Source organism: Pavona decussata, unplaced genomic scaffold, assembly GCF_977016875.1.
Source record: "Pavona decussata unplaced genomic scaffold, jaPavDecu1.1 SCAFFOLD_32, whole genome shotgun sequence".
Classification (NCBI taxonomy): domain Eukaryota; kingdom Metazoa; phylum Cnidaria; class Anthozoa; order Scleractinia; family Agariciidae; genus Pavona; species Pavona decussata.
The window spans coordinates 1,586,742-1,607,500 of NW_028145455.1; the positions used below are offsets into that span (position 1 = coordinate 1,586,742).

General features: G+C 38.2%; 2 protein-coding genes across 6 annotated transcripts in view; both read right to left on the bottom strand.

Moving 5' to 3' along the window:
- The window catches only part of LOC146484562 (mediator of RNA polymerase II transcription subunit 25-like), a 29,439-nt gene extending 27,960 nt beyond the window's left edge, over nucleotides 1–1,479 (bottom strand). For 4 of the 5 annotated variants that reach the window (XM_085104663.1, XM_085104661.1, XM_085104660.1 and 1 more), the window contains exon 1: nucleotides 1,176–1,479. In XM_085104663.1, coding sequence (XP_084960789.1) covers nucleotides 1,176–1,291 — 116 coding nt within the window. In that variant the 5' untranslated portion in view covers nucleotides 1,292–1,479. The remainder of the gene's footprint in view (nucleotides 1–1,175) is intronic. The other variant, XM_085104659.1, reaches the window with a different exon arrangement.
- A 2,705-nt stretch (nucleotides 1,480–4,184) lies between these two features.
- Nucleotides 4,185–20,759, bottom strand: part of LOC146484563 (CD151 antigen-like) — a 21,301-nt gene continuing 4,726 nt past the window's right edge. The window contains exons 2-7 of the mRNA XM_085104515.1: nucleotides 16,423–16,614; nucleotides 15,447–15,521; nucleotides 7,490–7,585; nucleotides 5,819–5,974; nucleotides 4,899–4,982; nucleotides 4,185–4,501 (exon numbers count right to left, since the gene is read on the bottom strand). Coding sequence (XP_084960641.1) covers nucleotides 4,448–4,501; nucleotides 4,899–4,982; nucleotides 5,819–5,974; nucleotides 7,490–7,585; nucleotides 15,447–15,521; nucleotides 16,423–16,614 — 657 coding nt within the window. The 3' untranslated portion in view covers nucleotides 4,185–4,447. The remainder of the gene's footprint in view (nucleotides 4,502–4,898; nucleotides 4,983–5,818; nucleotides 5,975–7,489; nucleotides 7,586–15,446; nucleotides 15,522–16,422; nucleotides 16,615–20,759) is intronic.

The following is a 20,759-nucleotide window of genomic DNA, read 5'->3' on the forward strand; positions in this document are numbered from 1 at the left end:
GGGATTTCAATAGCCCTTGCTAAGATAGAAAGATCTGCTTTGCCCACATAGTAGGCACAGAAGGTGAAAAAATAATGCTGTATCGGGAGGTACTGTCTTAACTTTCTGCATAAATGTTTCCATGGAGATAAGTGTCTTTGATATCTCAAAATTTGATATACATGATCACGTTACATCAAATGCAACATATTTGTTATGGATAAGAATCTAGAACCTGCACCATTACACCTGTAAATCATTCACCTCTCAGAGTAATGCTGTGGTTCAATTTTTTTTGTTTCAGATTATGGTTATGAAATCAATACTGCACAAAGCCAAATAAAAATTAAACTGGTTTGAAAAATTTTAAATAAAAAAAAATTTGTATTAAACCATAACATACACAAGACAAGTATACTTGAGACTTTATACATATTACTTGTGGTTACTTGACTCATTTACTGAAATTTTCCCTTGTTTATTGTGGCTATTGGAAAATACTGGAATGTTTACAATTGTATACAATAGGCTTTAGATAAATAACAACAGCTGACAAGAACAGCTGAAGGAACATCGACTTCGATTTTAATTCTGAACGCTTCAGCAACTCTTGAACACTACATAATTTCATCTGTGCTATTTATAGTTTCTTGCAAAATAAACGTAATTTTATTTCGAGAGGGGTGAAAACCAGAAGTCTTAGTTTGCCCGATACTCAGTATCAGAGGACAGTATCATTTGACATGTACAAAAAATTGTTTAACAAATTTTGATAAAGGTGTTCTATTTTATGCTACCATGAATTAGAAACTTATTAACTTCTGTCTTCAAAACACCTGAAAACACAGACACTACGTGAATTCATGCAAATTATTGACACGCAAGCCGTCGCTTCCCCCCAAAAAATTAACCGAACGAAGAAGGAAGTTGAGTACCTAGCTTTTTTACACCTGACCGTTAAACTTGACGTTTCTTATAAAATCATTAAGGTTTTTCACGAACAAAAAGCTTCAAAGCATCTCTTAAATTCCTTTAATTATAGAGCAAAATAATGTTCATTTTAAATCGAATATGCGCCTTCTTAGTCAGTTTATAAGCTAAGTCTTATTCGTAAAATCGCGCTTTCGCCGTAACGAAAAAATGTTATTTCTAGAGGTGCTATACACGGCCTGACATAAGTTTGGTATCATACTCACTGTATTGCAGGTTCGATGTAGGATTTCATGAGGTTTTCAAAGTGTAGCAGTAAATTCGCTGTACCCTCGACGACGAAAACAACATCGTTTTCGATCTCAGCACCAGCAGCCACCATGATCAACGAGTTCCTCTGTAAAAATTGACGGGAAGTCGATTAGCCCTCATCTATATAGTCCATTTTTGTCAAGGGGAAGACCCGAACGTGATGGCAACTTATATTTTTAGCTTTGTAATAACACCAATCGACGGAACGAAATGCGGAAAAGAAAATCGCGCTCTGTCGCTTTGGTTTGTCCTGCATTAGGCACCAGACTCACTCGGTCGTGATAAGACGCTGGTACTGAGATTCATTCATTCATTCATTCATTCATTCATTCATTCATTCATTCTTTCTTTCTTTCTTTCTTTCTTTCTTTCGTTCTTTCTCTCTCTCTTTCTTTCTTTCTTTCTTTCTTTCTTTCTTTCTTTCTTTCTTTCTTTCTTTCTTTCTTTTCTTTTCTTGTCTATCGCCTATTTTTTTTTCTATTTCCGTATGCGTTTTATTTCTCCTTGATTTAATCCAATCCGTTTTCACGCCGCTTAAATATAAATACAAAAATCCTACGCTCATTACACAATTCAATGTTTTGGGGTGTTTTGGAAATTTTTGGGTGATTTTTTAGGTGTATTTGGGAGGAGATAGTTTTTCTCAAAAGAGTAGTAAAATTAAGAGAAATAAGAATATTGAAGATTTAGTGAAGTTTTAAAATTATAATTTGTAGTAAATAATTAATAGACGAATACCAAGTTAGTCCCGACTAGCAACCTGGGGTGCTCTTGCTTGGGTATTAACGGTCTGTTAGTGTTCCAAAAATCATTTTCTTCGGCTTCTATCCCTTCGTTAAACCTCTGAAAATTCCATCCAAATTAATGTGTACCCCACCCTTCAGGTGGCTCTGAACTCCTCTAGAAGAATTTTTTCTAATTTTGTAAAAAGTTGTATCTGTTGGATATACTGATTACTTAAACATAATAACATGTGGAGGGTCACCGAGCTTGTTTTTGAGTTATAACTACTTAAAGGTAAACTAAGGGGTGTTTTTGAAACAGAATGTAATGTTGCTATGCTAACCTATTATGTCGAGAAAAATGCCCACTACTTGTTCGCCAACGTTTAGGCATGTTTTTGAAACCATTATTGTTGCATCATCTGACAAAGAGTGGTTGTACTGATCCGTCAAAGTAAACTTGCAGCAATCGGTGCCAGCCACCTCAACTTCACCTGCCTTGAACACAGGAGACCGGGATTCGAATCCTCACCGGTGAACCATATTTTCGCATAGTATGTTATATCTTCCTTTTACACGTTAACTTATTTTGTTCCTTTGATATAACAGGTCATTTCAGTGATTCTATGTGAAAATATGGCTGATTCACTTAGTATGAATATTTCCTGCTGTCTTTGTTTATTTATTTATTTATTTTATTTCATTTCATTTCGCTAAGTGGTAATTGAGTTAAAAGAGACAAAAGTAACCATTACACTAGATCTAGAGAATAAACAGGGAAAAAAATTAAAACATAGAAGATATAGCAGCAGCGACTTGTTTTCGTGACCACCTGTACCATATACCATACACGTCCTTCCCTCAGGAACTCGCGTGGGCCTTGGGGCTACTCCATTACTAGGGACGGGTCTGTAAACGCTTACAAGTATTCCTTTTTTTGTAAGAACTGCACCAATGTGGAACACTCTTCCTGCGGCAGCTGTACAAGCAGACACGATAGCTGCTTTCAAAGCCGCAACTAGCTCAGTTGTGTAAGCACAGCTCCCCTTCATTGAAAGTAATTAGTGAAAGCTAAGATGCAATTATTCAAATGCTGAAAATTAAAGTTAAAGTAAGCCTCTGGCTTAGGCATCTCATTATAATCTCTAGTCTGTGCTATATTAAAAAGTTATTAAATAGATATTATTATTATTATTATTATTGTTGTTATTATTATTATTATTATTATTATTATTATTATTGTTATTGTTATTGTTATTGTTATTGTTATTGTTATTATTATTATTATTATTATTATTATTATTATTATTATTAAGTAAATTCATTAATTGATTGATTGATTGATTGATTGATCACGAGTAATTTGAAGTCGGATCTTCCAGCTGATCAGGATAAGCAACACACTTGTAATAGTATTATTACTAAAACAACTAAATAATGTAATACAAATTTATTAAATACTTGTCAGCTGTTCCATCAGGCCGACGGGCTTGTTTTTAAATTGTTTAATATAATACCGCATTTACTCGAACAAACGTTTATTTTTATTTAGACACCTTTCCTGGCTCTATTTAAATTGGTAGAAATTCATGCCCTGAGCTTTTTTTCTATAGACTACCGGAGTCGCTCTAATGGAAGAGGCACGAGGAGAGGGGCGGGGAAGGGGGGGAGGGGGGAGGAGGAGGAGGGGACGCGATTATTAAAAACGGAAAGGCAGACTGACAATCTAGTCCTCAGGCTCTTCCAGATCATTTTCAACCTCGTCAGGTAGGGCTCTGAGGACGAGCTTGGCGGAATGGAAGTTACAACAATGTTTTTCCCACCTGTTCCTAGGACAGGGTATTGGAGTAAATAAACCCTGAAGTCAAAGAGGTACATGCCGTTGAAGGGGGAGATAGAAAGCTATCACTAACAATACGTTCGGCTGAAGCCCTTGGATTTCAAGGTGCCTGTTGACAGGCGACAGAAACCTGAATTAACATTCGTAATTTCCCGGTGGCATCCTTTATTGTACATTTTTGTTGCATACAGTTTTACTATCTTATAATTTTTATCTGTATAATTTTCTGCTTATTCTTGCATTTGTAAAAGCATTGTGTACTTTAATTTCAAAAGTCAATGGTTTCGTCAAAGCTGCTTTATTTATTTTATGAGAAGAAGAAGAAGAAGAAGAAGACGGTGACGACAACGAAGAAGATAATGATGGTGGTCGCCCGCGATTTCCGTAGAAAATTGTACAAACTAGTTTCAAATCTTTAATAAACATATGACTTTCAAAAAAAAACACATTTCTTGTGCTTCCTTCGCTTATTTAGCTATCACGTTACCGCTTATAACAACGGCCGGGACAGCTTTCCGATAGAAAGCGAGCACGTATGGAGTAGACCTTTAAAACAAGCAAGATAAAGCTTGACGTGTTTATAAGTGTTGAAATTGGAGATTGTCCGATGCAATATCCTCAAACAACGCCGCGGACTCGCCAGCCATTGTTTTCTTCATATTTCTCAGTAGTACTCCACTAATCGGACCATACAAGAGGACAGAATAATTCCAATCAGCTACAAAAAAAGAAACGTGAAAAGAAATTAATAAGTAGGTGAGCAGAAAAAATGAATATCCTAACCGTAAAAGGCACAGAGAATTCCTACACAAAAATGCTGATTCCAGCTAGGCGGAGCTTTGAAATAAAGCCACGGAGCCCTAGAGCACCAGTTTTCTTTCTAAGTTTTCGAATGTATCGACAAGCGTGTGCGAAGGCACTCTGAGATCCCACGTTACCTCTGCTGAATAACAAAAACAACGCAACCTACAGAGAAACCAACCTAGCGGACAAGCGATACCAATGCGTTAATTTGCTAAGGCATATTAGCCATGCAAAGAAAGGGAAACCAAATCACACTGGTCATTAATCTCACATTTTCATTACAATAGTTGATGTGTCCCATTGTGACTCACCTGAAAAGCACTTAAAAGCAATGCTATTAATCCCAAGAGAAAAATTTGATCTTGGAAATACTTGCTCAACTTTGAAATACATCCCTGTAGAAAAAGAACACGACCGATCAGTCTGAATTTCAAATTTCAAACAAAGCGACTTATAAATCTATCTACTGTGCATAGAAACCTAAGAAAAACTAATTTACAATCTTGAAATGGACTGGACCATTACAAATAGGCCAATTTCGAGTCTCTTTGAACCTCATTATGAAAGTGAGGCGAAGTGCAAAGTTTTTGCTATGAAAATTAGTTTTCATTCGTGGATGCAAACAAAATTAATTTTCACATGAAAAGCGTTGCACTTAGCTTCGCTTTCATGCTGAGTTTCAAACAAACTCGGAAATAACCTATTCTACTGTCAGATACTTTTAAGTAGTTCACAATCAATGTGAAAGAACTAACCAAGAAAGGGAATGTTATCAAAATATGCGACGGCTACTCAAATGTCAGCAAAACAGTTAGTTTAACGAGCAAAACATTAAACTACATTCCCAGTCTGCATGGCCTACACATGCATTGTTAATTTTGGTACATTTCACCATCGTTCTGTACCCATTTCTATACAAACAACTGTATCAAATGACGAAATGCAACGCTTAATGGAAACTTGAGCTAACGACGGTGACTACATTCTCTTTCATCATCATCATCATCATCATCATCATCATCATCATCATCATCATCATCGGTGGCATCACTTATTTATACACGTAACGCCTAAGAGCTAATAGCTCGTTCATAATGCATTAGCTTAAACGCCTCACTAAACGATTCAGGTCCTGAATAGTTCACCAACAATGAGTAGGTTGGACGAGTTGGCATGATTGCAAAGTAGCTCAAATACATAAGGCGCTGCTATAAAAGCCGCCACCTCATACCTGATGGTAGATGTTTGAGGGGTGGTCTCTTTTGCCACAGGCTGGTGTTATCGTCTTGCAGCATGATTCTGGGACGGTCAAATTCACATTTTCTGGCATCTGCTTCCAGGACGTAATGTTCCACGAGGCGTAAGATACGCTGCCACAGCATTTGTGCTAGAATGTAGCCAACATGCACATCAGTAACACAAAAAGCTTTGCTTGGAATCAATCATATCTTTAATGAACCATATCAGCTAAGCACCTAATATCAAATTAAAATTATCGCTCTAAAAGTTGAGTACTGTTAGTTACTCTAACTTCTTTTTGTCCTCCTCTGATTTATTTTATAACATGGATCAGAGGGCTTCTCTCGTATTCAAACTCTTGCAACAACGTAAAATTGCCACAATACATATGATATGTTCCTCCAATTGTTTTAAGCATTTTAAATCATGCTACTTTACATATCCTTTGGGAGAAGCCCTCCTTAAATCAACAGCTGAAACATGTTAGTCGAAAACTCTCTGAATAACTCTCACTAGTCACGTATTCGTATATTGTTGTTGCTGCGAACGGCTACAACCATACACTAATCCGTCTGAAACTTAACATTTAATTACAAATACTTTCGCAAGGTGCAGTTAGAAAAAACTAACAGAGCTGTCACGACATTACAAACTTAGAGTTTCCAGAGAAAAACTGAACTTAAATTGAGGAAACTGAATTTACTGAGGTTTAACTCCGTGACCCTCGTGAACATCGTTCGTAGAGCCAAATACACGCATGCGCAAGACTAAACATAACACAAAGGTCAGCGGTAACAATTATTTCTTATTAGTGTTATATATTTATTTCAAATTTTATTCTTCAGAAAAACTAACGCAGAGAGATTTCGACGTTTCGATGACATCCTGTCATCATTATCAAGAAAATGAAGAAAATTTACATAAGTAAGTAGACAAAACTAAACTGAAAACAATAGTCTATTGTTCTAAGCCAGTGAATCATCAAGTGACCTCACACAAAGGAAAACCAAAGTCAAGTGAATAACTTAGCACGTATTGAGTCTGATTGGATGTTAAGACTTGGTCTTTACTTCTTAATCAGGAGCATCTCGTAAACCAGACAGTCCATCTTCCTGTCTGGTTTACGAGATGCTCCTGATTAAGAAGTACAGACCAAGTCTTAACATCCAATCAGACTCAATACGTGCTAAGTTATTCACTTGACTTTGGTTTTCCTTTGTGTGAGGTCACTTGATGATTCACTGGCTCAGAACAATGGACTATTGTTTTCAGTTTAGTTTTGTCTACTTACTTATGTAAATTTTCTTCATTTTCTTGATAATGATGACAGGTCATGTCATCGAAACGTCGAAATCTCTCTGCGTTAGTTTTTCTGATTAATTTAATAACAAAAGTCAATCTTATACGAAATTTAATTCTGTAACTTATTTCGTAACTGACGATGGATGTTGTAACGACCGAAACATAACTTAAAAATTAAAAAAATGTTGTGTTCTTCTTCAAAATTTTAACTTTGCACTAGGAGGCACCGTGCATGAAAACCCATTTTCTCAGACCAACTTTGCGAAGAACGTATGCACACTAACAAAAGAGGCACTGTTCAATATATACGCAGTGGCTGCAGATAAAACAAAATGAGGGAATCAAAAGAGAAGTTTCTTACCCTCTGTTGAAGGAGGTCAAAGGAATCTTTAACATCATCTGAGGTACCGTACTCATTCATTCTATCGATAGTCGTTTTATCTAAATCCTCCTCAATCTAGGAAAAGGGTAAAATCGCCAGTTAGCATCTTGTGGGTTTGTAATGCAGCTAGCGTAAATCACCTCGAAGAAGTGCCGTACAGATATTTAACAACTATTCCATGAGCGCGCGTTGGATATGAGATGGTAAATAGCCAACGAGGCGCGAAGCGCCGAGTTGGCTATAACTAATCTCATATCCAACAAGCGTTTGGACATTGCTGTTGAAGTTTACCCAATTTTTATATTTTAAGAAAACATTTCTTTCAAATTTAAACGACCGGATGTTGAGGCAACCTCCGGCCAAAGCGCGCGAAACCCTAATGATCACATGACACGCGCAGGGCTTTGCAAACGGAGTTGAATGAAAAATCGAAAGCGAAGAAAATCGGACACAGTCGGACATCTAAAATTCAAGAAACGTTTAAAAGTACGAATTATAACCTTTCTGAGACTAGCATTCAAGCTGCTTTTGAAGTTCCAGCTCATCGAGAAGCCTAAAATATAGTTGTGCACATTTGAACAAATGTTCTGCTGTGTGGTGCCGAGCGAAGGAAGAGATCAGGGCACGTCCAAGTGTACGAGGTACAACCTCACTGAGACAAGCATTCAGTGCAAGTTTTAGCTTATTTGAGAAGCGTAAGAGCTATGCACATTAGTGCAAATGTTTTGCTGAGTGGTGCCGAGCGACGGAAACGAACATTATGGCTGCCGCTCGTACGGATTTCATAGATGAACCATCTGAAGTCCTCGTAAATTCCTAAAAACATAACGGCAGGCGTGAAGCTCTTCCTGAGAAATTTCTTCGATTGGCTTTAACCTCTTACCGCCAGGATTTGCCAGCCATCCTGAAATTTTTGAAGGTAACCGGTCTTTATTGTTGTTGTTATGTGATCTAAAAAAGCGTAAAATCTTGCAATTTGAAGATTTTAAAGGAAACTTCAGAGATACGTACCATTAAATAGTGTCATACCGACCTTTGTGGCTTTTATTGTTGTTATATTGAGATGGCATTGTTTGGTATTTCTTTCTTTTCCTTTTTTTTCTACATTTTTCAGAACAAACTTTTGTTTCCCGCCGAAAAAAAAATTAGCTTAGTGACACCTGGGGCTTTCGTTTTCCATATATGGTCAAACTACGGTATATGAGCTGATAACCGAGATTTAGTGGACCAATCAGAACGCTAGAAATGCAATATCCGAGGCTGAGAATTTAATAATTAATAATTATTCCATGAGCGCGCGTTGGATATGAGATGGTAAATAGCCAACGAGCCGTTGGCTATAACTAATCTTATATCCAACAAGCGCGAATGGAATAATTGTTTTATTAAATTCTCCGCGTTTGGACATTAATGTTGAAGTTTACTGAATTTTTATATTTTAAGAAAAAAATTTCTTTCAAATTTAAACGACCGGATGTTGAGGCAACTTCCGACCAAAGCGCGCGAAACCTAATGATCACATGACACGCGCAGCGCTTTGCAAACGGAGTTGAATGAAAAATCGAAAGCGAAGAAAATCGGACACAGTCTGACATCTAAAATTCAAGAAACATGTACGAATTATAACCTTTCTGAGACTAGCATTCAAGTGCTTTTGAAGTTCCAGCTCATCGAGAAGCGTAATAGTTGTGCACATTTGAGCAAATGTTCTGCTTTGTGGTGCCGAGCGAAGGAAGAGATCAGGGCAAGGACGGCTTTTTTCATGCGGAACTGAATTCCTCGCGGACGATTTAAAACACTTCAGGCACGTCCAAGTGTACCAGGTACAACCTCACTGAGACAAGCATTCAGTGCAAGTTTTTAAACTTTAAGCTTATTTGAGAAGCGTAAGAGCTGTGCACATTAGTGCAAATGTTTTGCTGAGTGGTGCCGAGCGACGGAAACGAATCAACATTATGGCCGCCGCTCGTACGGATTTCATAGATGAACCATCTGAAGTCCTCGTAAATTCCTAAAAACATAAAGGCAGGCATGAAGCTCTTCCTGAGAAATTTCTTCGATTGGCTTTAACCTCTTACCGCCAGGATTTGCAAGCCATCCTGAAATTTTTGAAGGTAACCGGTTGTTATTGTTGTTATGTGATCTAAAAACTCGTAAAATCTTGCAATTTTGAAGATTTTAAAGGAAACTTCAGAGATACGTACCATTAAATAGTGTCATACCGACCTTTGTGGCTTTTATTGTTGTTATATTGATATGGCATTGTTTGGTATTTATTTCTTTTCCTTTTTTTTCTACATTTTTCCGAAGAAACTTTTGCTTTCCGCCGAAAAAAAAATCGGTGAGGGTAAAAGGAGGAATGAGTTTGCGGAATGGAATGTGGAATGACGTGCGGAATGGCATAATTATGCAAAATACGAATTGCGGAATGACATAATTATGCAAAATACGATTTATGCATAATGACTCACAGAAATACATTAAACTGAAAAAGCGCGCCTTTTTTTTGGGCGCCAATTTGCAAATTCAGCCTTTTTGTAACCATTCAACCGAAGAATACATCACAAAAACCCAAACGATGGTATCCTCGAATTCAAACCTTTTTCCTTCGATTCTCATCGCATGGCCGTTGATGCAACATGGCAGCTCGTGGACTTTTATCGTTCGCGAGTGAACACAAGATTTTGTAATACATTTGCATTAAAGAGGCTTGTTTATTTACGTGACCTGGTTTCCATTCCACACGAGTCGTCCGCCATGCATTACGGGAGATGTATACAACTCAATCGAAGGCTGGTTAAACCTGACATGTTTCAAGCTTTCACAGCGCCTCGCAGGAAAAAGACGTGAGTAAAGAACCGCCTCTGTTTATTTCTGAAACGATTTATGTCACTTGTCAAGGATTTATCTGGTTATGACGAATGTGTTGTGGTTCGGTCATGCTCATTTCCGTTGTTTTATGCACTTGTCATCGGCTTCCCCGAGGGGGGGACCCCGGGCTGATATGGGGACTTTGCTAATTGTGTATTTCAAAGTTCTTGTATTTCCCCACCCGTGCGGGATTTGTTTCTTGCAAAGTCCCCAGTATTTGGCGAACCCAACTGGATTTGAAGATGCACTTCAGAACTTTATTTGGGTTCTTTAAACAGTCGGCAAACACTCGGACTTTGCATTCTGATGAAAACTGAACTTTAATTATTTTTTCTCGAATACTCCATAAGTTACTATAAATCACTCCTCTTACTGTACATGCACAGTATGGTGAAAATTTCAACTTTTCATTCAGTCCTGAATTCCCCAGAATCTGTTTTCAATCTATCCGGACTGATGAAGAACAAGAGAAAACACACTATCATGATGGTTCATTGCTGCTTCTAAACACAGCGTCCTTAAGTTTCCTGAGTACTCTGAGCAGTTGCTGTGATGCTTCAGAAATTAACATTCTTGTGAAAATTTAAAAAAAAAATCAACTTTTTCTATCCTTAACAATTTAACAGACCGCTTCTATTATATCACTAACTAAAGACGACCTGTTGACCTTTAACAGTGACCTCTATAAACAATAATATATACACAGAGAAAGTTTTAAAGTTGCCTATGCCTACAAATACGTACAAATTTTTGACGGATGATCTGTTAGATAGACAAAAAACAATGGATTTTAAAACATACCTTCTTGTTCTCCTCCACCATCTTGCCATCGATCGAACGAACAAAAATCGTCCCCAATCTCCTCTCAGTTGAACATAAGCGAAGTCCCCATATTTTCCCCGAGAGTAGGGCATTCAAAAATCTAAGTCCCCACATTTCCCCCACCACAAGGGAAGAAATTTGTTGCAAAGTCCCCATAAAGTCCCCGTATTCCCCCACATCAGCCCGGGGTCCCCCCCCTCGGGGAAGCCGATGACAAGTGCATTACGTTTTATATTAATCAATATCAATTTATCATACACAGCCAAACACACACACACGCAAAAAATTAAATAAATAAATGAAAACGAAAATTAAAATTTAACCGCAATCTATACCGCAAAACTCTTTCCCCGTATTTTGACGTGTAGATTTCGGTTTTTTATTTTCGAAGGAAGGATCTTGATGTAACAAATTTTCAAGTCAAACATTTTATAAGAAACTATATCTAAGTAATTCGGGAAAGATTTCCGCACAGCCCCATACATTATTTATCCATGCACGACTGGCTAGGTTCCACATTGAATCATTTTTTTTTTTTTGACATTTTACAAACTGTAAGCAAGAACATTACAACATCACTTTGAAAACGATAAGTTTGTTGAGTTGTTTTCAAATTACATTACATAACTAATTATGTAATGAACAACTCATTTTTTGGCGTGAAAACAGCCTTGTTTTTATTATGCTTAAGTATCTTCAAACTTTATGTTAAATGAAGATACTGTTTGTAGAGTTTTCATATTACAAGCGTTATATATGTGGACATGGAAACTGCTATGACAACTAGAATTACCAGCTAAAGTTATGGTGGATATAGTTTTGGTTGTCATTAGAGAGGATCAAGTATATGTTTGGGCTTAATCCTCTAATGGTCATACGTGACTTTTTGGAATGATGGTTTATTTTTAGGTCAGTCATCAAGAATCATAAAAATTAATTTTAAAAAAATTCTGTGTACGTAAATAAAAAAAAAAAAACTCTGGTTGTATGGTTGACCTAAAAAAAAGGCAAAAATAGTGAACAGCTGGGTAAGTATCGGAACATGTATGGAGAATTCATACTTTTGATCCTCTCTTGCTTGTTGTTGTTGTTGCCAAACGTTAGGCTCCATGTGAACAGTTAGTTATTATTGCTCTACACCTCAAGGGGAAATGGGAGGTCAATTTTAGGGCGATGTAAAAATGCTTGTCCCTGACAGGGGTTGAAAATGTGCAGTTTTGTACCATTGCGGTGGAAATCTAAATCTCTGTTTTCCAAACCTCAAAGGAAAGCTTTTTTGTTCTGTGCAATGAGGAAACTGCTTGATTATTTCAATATTTTGTAACTACATTGGGGCCACACCTATGCCAAGAGAGTCTGTTCCATTTTGGAACATTCTGTTCAACATTTTTGACGGCTTGTCCCTTCAGTTTTATGTAAGAGTCCCCCTTCCCCTGGGGTGTAAGTGTGGTTACAATACATGTTTGTAGAGCTACTTGAGTTACTGTTGTTGAGCTACTGAGCAATCCAACCATTTATGGGTTTACCTCTGCGAGACCTGTGATACTCACCAATCAGGTAAAACAAGGAAAACCAAAAAAGTCAAAAATAGGTTGAGTCTACGAAAACTTCACAGGCTCTTGTAATAAGGCACAGACCATAATACCGTAAAATTCCGGTTACGGGTGGGGATACGTAAAAAGGAAATGTCACCGGCTTTTTTAGGGGCAAGGGGGCAAGGGGTGTTACGTGTTTATATAAAGATCAAAGATGGGCCTATAAGTGGAAGAGTGGTAGGGGTTTATCACGCAATAAAATTTTCGTTTACAAATAGATGGCCCAAAAATCGAGGCGATTTATTAGCAGGGGAGGGGAACTTAAAACCGGGATTTCATTTCATCCGCCCGTCCGTATCCTTGTTTTACAGAGTCCCCTCGGTTCCAGACTACTGGAGAGGAACTGAAAGTTTGGATTGCTGAGCTGAATGTTTAAATCGCCGAAGTGAATGTTTGAATCGCCGAAGTGAATGTTTGAATCGAGCCACTGCACAACTACATTGTGAGACTATGTTTGAATTTATAATCTGGATTTCATATCTTAAAATTAAAGTGCAGAATGTTTCAACAGCAGGATTTCAGCATTTTCTATCGAAATTGAACGCGGAATTTATGGTGTAGTGTTTGAGTTTCAGGATTTGATTGAAGAAATACACGTTTGGATTGAATGATCAAATGTTTGAATTGAAAAATGGCATGTTTGAATCGACGAAATGCATGCTTGAACTGAATGATAGGCCAGACAATACAATGAATGCATGTTTAACTAGAAGAATGGCATTTCTGGATTGAAGAAAAGGGTGTTTGGATTGAAGAATCGAATGTTTGAAACAAACACTTCCATATTTGGATTGAATGATGGAATGTTTGAATCGACCCATTTCATTTTTGCACTGAAGGATTGAATGTTTGTATTGAAGGATCGAAAGTTTGAACCGAACAATTGCAGATTTGAATTGAAGGATCGAATGTTTGAACCGAACAATTGCAGGTTTGAATTGAAGGATCGAATGTTTGAATTGATAGTTTGAATTTTGACACTAAAAACGCGCAATAGATATCTGCACAGCCCCATGCATAATTATCTATACATTTTGTGACTCACACTCTGTTTTCACGCTCGTCGTTTTTGGAAGTGGGTTAGTGTGACAGTTGTGCATGGATAAATAATGTATGGATCTTTCCCGAATTGCTTAGATATAGTTTCTTATAAAATGTTGGACTTGAAAATTTGTTACATCAAGATCCTTCCTTCGAAAATAAAAAACCGAAATCTACACGTCAAAATACGGGGAAAGAGTTTTGCGGTATAGATTGCGGTTAAATTTTAATTTTCGTTTTCATTTATTTATTTATTTTTTGCGTGTGTGTGTGTTTGGCTGTGAGCATGACCGAACCACAACACATTCGTCATAACCAGATAAATCCTCGACAAGTGACATAAATCGTTTCAAAAATAAACAGAGGCGGTTCTTTACTCACGTCTTTTTCCTGCGAGGCGCTGTGAAAGCTTGAAACATGTCAAGTTTAACCAGCCTTCGATTGAGTTGTATACATCTCCCGTAATGGCGGACGACTCGTGTGGAATGGAAACCAGGTTACGTAAATAAACAAGCCTCTTTAATGCAAATGTATTACAAATCTTGTGTTCACTCGCGAACGATAAAAGTCCACGAGCTGCTATGTTGCATCAACGGCTATGCGATGAGAATCGAAGGAAAAATGTTTGCATTCGAAGATACCATCGTTTGGGTTTTTGTGATGCATTTTTCGGTTGAATGGTTACAAAAAGGCTGTATTTGCAAATTGGCGCCCAAAAAAAGGCGCGCTTTTTCAGTTTAATGTATTTCTGTGAGTCATTATGCATAAATCGTATTTCGCATAATTATGTCATTCCGCAATTCGTATTTTGCATAATTATGCCATTCCGCACGTCATTCCACATTCCATTCCGCAAACTCATTCCTCCTTTTACCCTCACCGAAAAAAAATTTAGCTTAGCGACACTTGCGGCTTTCGTTTTCCATATAAGGTCAAACTGCGGTATATGAGCCGATAACCGAGATTTAGTGAACCAATCAGAACGCTAGAAATGCAATATCCGAGGCTGAGAATTTAATAATAACTGTTATCAGTGGGAAAATTTCTGACCAGCGATTAAAATTAGCATTGTTTTGGGTCGGTATAGAAACAGTTCATAGACGAATAATTCGTCGCTTTTAACCGATCTAATTCTTTACGTTCCGATTAGAGGGGATAATCCAATCTTGGTGTGAAATCGAAACTAATGCTGCTAGCAGTAGTTCGCGTCTCTGGTGTTTCGTGTAATTGGCTTGTTTAGAGCCAACTACGCGCGCGAACTACCAGAGACACGAACGACTTCACACGGTACATGTTAAAGGAAATTGCCAGAATGAAACCCTCTGCTAGCAGGGTAAATCGAAACAATTTAAGCGCAGTGAGATGGAGCGAAACAGTTTTAACTATGAAATCTAGATCTGTTTTCAATTGATGTGTGCCCCATTAAGCAAACTTGGAACTTTCTCTACAGAAATCACGAAGGGATAAAAAAAATTGGAAATATCTGTATAGCCAATTCTTACAGCAAAATTCTCTCCGTGCGCATGCTGAACTGCAATGAAAGAGAAGTTTGTCTATTTGAACAACTTTGAAAGTTATGCTTGACAAGAGTTGGTGTATCTTCTTACCTGAGCTCGGTGTAGAAAAGCTGCAACTCCTATTGAGCATTCGATTATGAAGATCAGCGTCAACATGATTAGAAACTGTAAAGTAATTCATAACAAAATGAGTCAAAATGATCGAGAAGAATACGTGGGAAACATAGATTCAGGGCTCAGAGGATGGGTACTGCGTCAATACAACAACCTTAGCATTACGGCGTTTTGTTTTAAATCGAAAAGAAATTTGTGCAACCGTTAACCCCGTTAAGCCGACTGTCCGTTAAAAAAATGTATGCTCAGTCATGACCTTTACCTCGGTGGTCTTATATAAACCCTATCCCTCCAGACTCGAATGGGGGTTCCTTATTTGTTATAACCACGTACCTACTCCCAACCTGTAGGAGAATAAACTGTCCACAATTGAAGGCAAAGGGGCAAAAGCGCGCAACATGAAATAAAATAACCCATTTTTGTGGCATTTATTGATTAAAGGTCGGAACACACAAGAGAACATAACCCGGGACAAGTGTGTAAAAGAAGGTAATTGGTTTCAGGGCGGAGTTCTTGTAAGAATGAGTTCTGGGAACAGGTCCCATTCATGTACACGGAGTAAGCGCGGAGGGGGGGGGGGGGGAGGCGGGGGCAGGAGCAAGTGCAATTTAAGGATACTTCAATGCAACGAAAATTTGACTGAAGAGGAGAGGTCGCAGTAACCAAACACTTTAAGGGGATTTTAAGAAATTGGGTAGTTCCAATGGTAAGCTGGCTGCTTGCAGACCCCCTTTGCTTTCAACATCTGTCGAGGGTTAATCAATCCGTCGAGCGCAAGCTACAATATAGTTGTATTTCCAAATTTTCAGCTACGCTTTTCCACTACACAATCTTCAAGAGAGAAACAGACTGCAACCAGTCTACTTGATAGAAAACTTCGTTTAACAGTTAGTAACTAGTCTCGGATAAATTCTCTAGGGCGTGCGAACCCTAAGGAATCTGCTCTACTTACCGAAATGAGGAAATATCTGTGCTCCTTGAGGATTCCATAGCAACCGCAGATGCACACAATCACGATGAGTCCCCCGGTGCCAATCATAAGACCGACAATGATGAGAAACCACGAGCTTCCCAGAAGCACGGTATACTGGCTCTCAAACATTAGCGTCCAGGCTCCTATTATCACCAGTGCTACGCCACTCAGCTGAGGAGAGTAAAGAATTTCAATGGGTAAGTCCTGAGAGGGGAGGGTGAGGCTGGGTGAAGCTGTGCTACCATGATGGTGATTCATCCGGTGCAATGGAGGCTAGATTAATAATATAGTTTATTCTAGCATTTGCAGTCCATGACTGAATTCCTGACCGATTAAAGTTCAAGGATTAATAATATATAATCATAATAGAGAAATCTAGATTATAGTCCGGTACTTCATAGTTACAAAGTTCTTTAATCTTTCAGTCCTGACTGGTAGAAGGTGTCCCATACTGTAAATTCTTACCAAAAGACAAATAATTCTGTCAAATATGAAGGTAAGGTATATGAAAGAGGCAAAACGTTCTGTCTTATATAAAGTAACCAAATTCAGGGTTAGGCACATTTCTGGACATAAGTGACAACAACAACAAAACCAGCCAGCCAAAAATCGACCCACCAACAACGCACAAAAATAACATTGTAAAACATATTTTTAGAGCTTCCTCAGAGCAAGGAACAGTTTTGTCAAAAAGAAACAACGTTTCTCAGCCAGAGTTCAGTCAGTTTAATTTCTTTCCGCTATCATCGAAACAACAATCTAACAGTGATATCACGTCAAGAAACAAGGCAATACAAACGGGTGTCTTCCTGGCAAAGGTTTCGCTTTTACTTGTCATGGCTGTAATGATATTAGAGCGGTTTTCAATTGAGTGTAGAAAGCAATTTCGCGTTTACTTTTGTTTTGCATTACTACGCTCTGTGATTGGTTAACAAAACTTGCGCCATTTTCTCAACCAATGGGAATCCAAACCAAAACCAATCTGCCTCGATCGCATGTGTTTTCCCGCGCTTAACAACGGATACATTTATTTGCTTCGGATTCTGATTGGCTCGTTCTGCTGTTTACATCTTTTGCGATTGGCCAAAGTAATTAATTTCGGTTTTGGCTTTACGACACTCAATTGGAAACCGCTCTAGTAAATTTGTATAGCACCTAAGTCCATGACGAGATGGTCAAATACGCTTTACAGTATGGGGACACTCTCCAGATCGAATATTGGTTTTTGAGGAGAAGGGAAAACCAGACTACCGCGAAAAAACCTCTCGCAGCAAGGACGATAACCAACAACAAACTCAACCCACATATGACGTCGAGTCCGGGAATCGAACCCGGGCCACATTGTTGAGAGGCGTGTGCTCTCGCCACTGCGCTGCGATCCCTGCTCCCTGAAGTAAAAGAAATTTCCTTGATATTAAAATAAATCTTCCAATAGCGTCCTGCTGCGTCTAATAATGATTCTTCATTTTAGTTTTTGTCACAGGAAATGATTATTAAGGCAAGCGTGTAAGCGGATGTTCGAAGCCCTTCCCCAATTAATGTCATTTGTTTTCAATTCTGTGAGTTTGTATGCAGCAATTATACAACACAAGATAAAATGATAGTTCAACAAGCGTCTCTGACCGACCAAGTTTTAATGCTACTTCTCTCGGTGAAGCTAATTTTCGTATCGGTGATCGGTAATGGATCCTTCCTCGCCATCTTTTGTCGTTTCAAGAATCTTCGCAATTTTCCAAACATTCTTTTTGCCAACCTTGCCGCGCTTGACTTTTTCAACGGCCTTTTCAACGTCCCAATGTTTGTCATGTACTTTATCTTGAAAACCAGTTGGCTGAAAGGCAAGGCATGGACCATAATTTCGAGTTCATCACATCTGGAATTCACTCTCTTGAACGCGACATCCATGTTTGCACTTATGCTGGACAGATTCTTTGCTCTGTATTTCGATCTCAAGTATTTTACGTGGAAGACAACCACGAAAGCTTGTGTAATAGTCTTTCTTATCTGGCTGGTCTGCACCATCGTTGTGGCATTGACTTCAATACCCTTGCATCATATGGATTTGGACGACCAACCTTTGATGGTATCCAGATCTCGAATTTTCCATCAACGAAAAGTATTGTTAACACCTCTTATATGTCTATTCATTGCGGCTGCAACCGCGCTTGGAGTCTACACTAGTTACATGATTTTTCAGAAGAAAAAACAGGCAAGTAATTTAAAACTCTAAAATACGGTAGTCTAAAATTTCAATTATTTCTTTATCATAAATTTTGCCGTGAAAACAATGTTACGCTTAAGTTATAAGACTGTTTTTCAGTTGCGCAAATAGACAGGTACGTGAATAGAGCCTTTCTGAAGTCATAAAATGTACTTGACACTGTTAGTATCGCCGGTTAGATGTGAAGTCCGGTTAAAATGCAATCAGATTTCTTTCTTTTCCTAACTGACGTAGCGCGCGTTTGATCAGCTTTTAACATCGATTTACGTAATTTCTACATTTCTGCTTTCGTATAGGATCTGAGAAAAAAAAAGCACTGTTCTCTTTCAATGAAGTCGTTTACCTTCGCTTCAAATTTAAAACAATCTCCTCCTCTCGCAAAATTATTATGAGTGAACTGAAGTAATTTCCTGAATCGCATCTTCAGTTAGTTTAGCTGCTTTATAAAACAAACAGTAATTTCCTTTTCAGATAATTTGATGCAATTTGAATTGTAGACTTTCTAAAGTTTAATTTGCGATTTGCAAAGAACACATTCTTTGCTTATATGTCTAATTTTCAAGCCGCCTTTGAACGCCCAAAATTGGCTACGTCCATTTAAGAATTATCATTCAACACATTGCATCACTGCACAATATAAAATAAAATAAAGCTTGGGTGCTTTGTTATCAATGTGTTGAATAAAAAACAATTATCCTGCTCAATCTTGCGGTCCCCTGATTTTAGCCAACTCGGCCCACGGCATCGTCGGTTAAGTATTGGGCGATATTCCGCGCGATTTCGCTGGGTAATTTGTTAACCCACAAAATAATGTTACACGTGAACGGATTGGAGCATAGTTCCAGTTGATCAATAAATTTATTACATAGTCCACCTCTGAATTAAAAGAAATGTTGTATATAAGATGATCATCACACATCACATAGTATATGTTACGTATTAAATTTTCAACACTAGCTACTGTTTTCTGTTAACAAAAGGGTTGAATACATAATATCACGCAGGCCTATGTGGAAATATTTTCAGAATTGAAATAATAACTCCTTAAAAAAAATAGCCTGTTGCGGGCGTTCAGCTGGTGGGGTGCGGCACGCGTGTGGCTTCCAACTAGGTTGGGGTTAGGCCTCGCTTGGGTATTCTATCCCTTTCGTGCTAACCCTTTTGGTGTTTCTTTCCAAATTTCTTTTTTTCATATTTATAGTTTGTTGTTTATTTAAAACTGTTTCGGAGGACGTGACATCCGTGACATCGACTTTGGTCGGTCGGTTTAATCAGTCCCAATCTCGTTCCTCGAGTCTTCGTTCCTTACTGGGTAAGAGGGTGAATCAGTCCTTGACGTTGAGAACAGGGCGCAGGCGCAGTGGCAATTTACTTCACGTAACGATCACCCAAGAACAACTATCTGAACGCACGGAACAGTTATACGAAAAATAAAACATAGGATCAAAATGTCACTTATAACTCAGGGATGAAAGAAGCGCACGAAAGAAAATATCCAAATGAAGAAGTAGCTTTGCTGTTATGGGCAGGAATCTGAGAAAATAAACAGTAGTTTCTTGCTACTGTTAGTTATTCCACGGTTTGAATGTCGTCGACAGCGGCTTAGGATAAACATCACTTAATAAATAATCGGAATTGTAGGCTAACCCTCCGTTTTGCCAAAGACTTTCGTAAGCCATTGAAGTTAAAGTTTAAATTCCTTTAAACAACTTGCCCATATCATTGTACTCTTCTTTGCAGAGAATGCTGCTGAATTTGCCTCAGCTTCAAGCCGAAGTTCGTCTGAAGATGGATATCAAGGCTGCTAAAACTGTTGCAATGGCAATTGTAACATACTTCGTGTGTTATATTCCAACAATTGCCTATGCCGTTTGGCCTTTTGACGAGGAGGACAACGTTGGTCCATGGTTTGCCTTCATAGGTAGTTACTGCTCTTTTATTTCAAGCGCCTCAAACCCAGTGATATACGTATTTCGAAATCGTAGATACCGCTACACCATCAGGCAACTTTGGAGAGATCCTTGCGGAAGAAGCATAGGTATTGATGGAGAACGATCCAGCAGAATGACCGGTGAGAAGAGGAGAAGATCTGTCA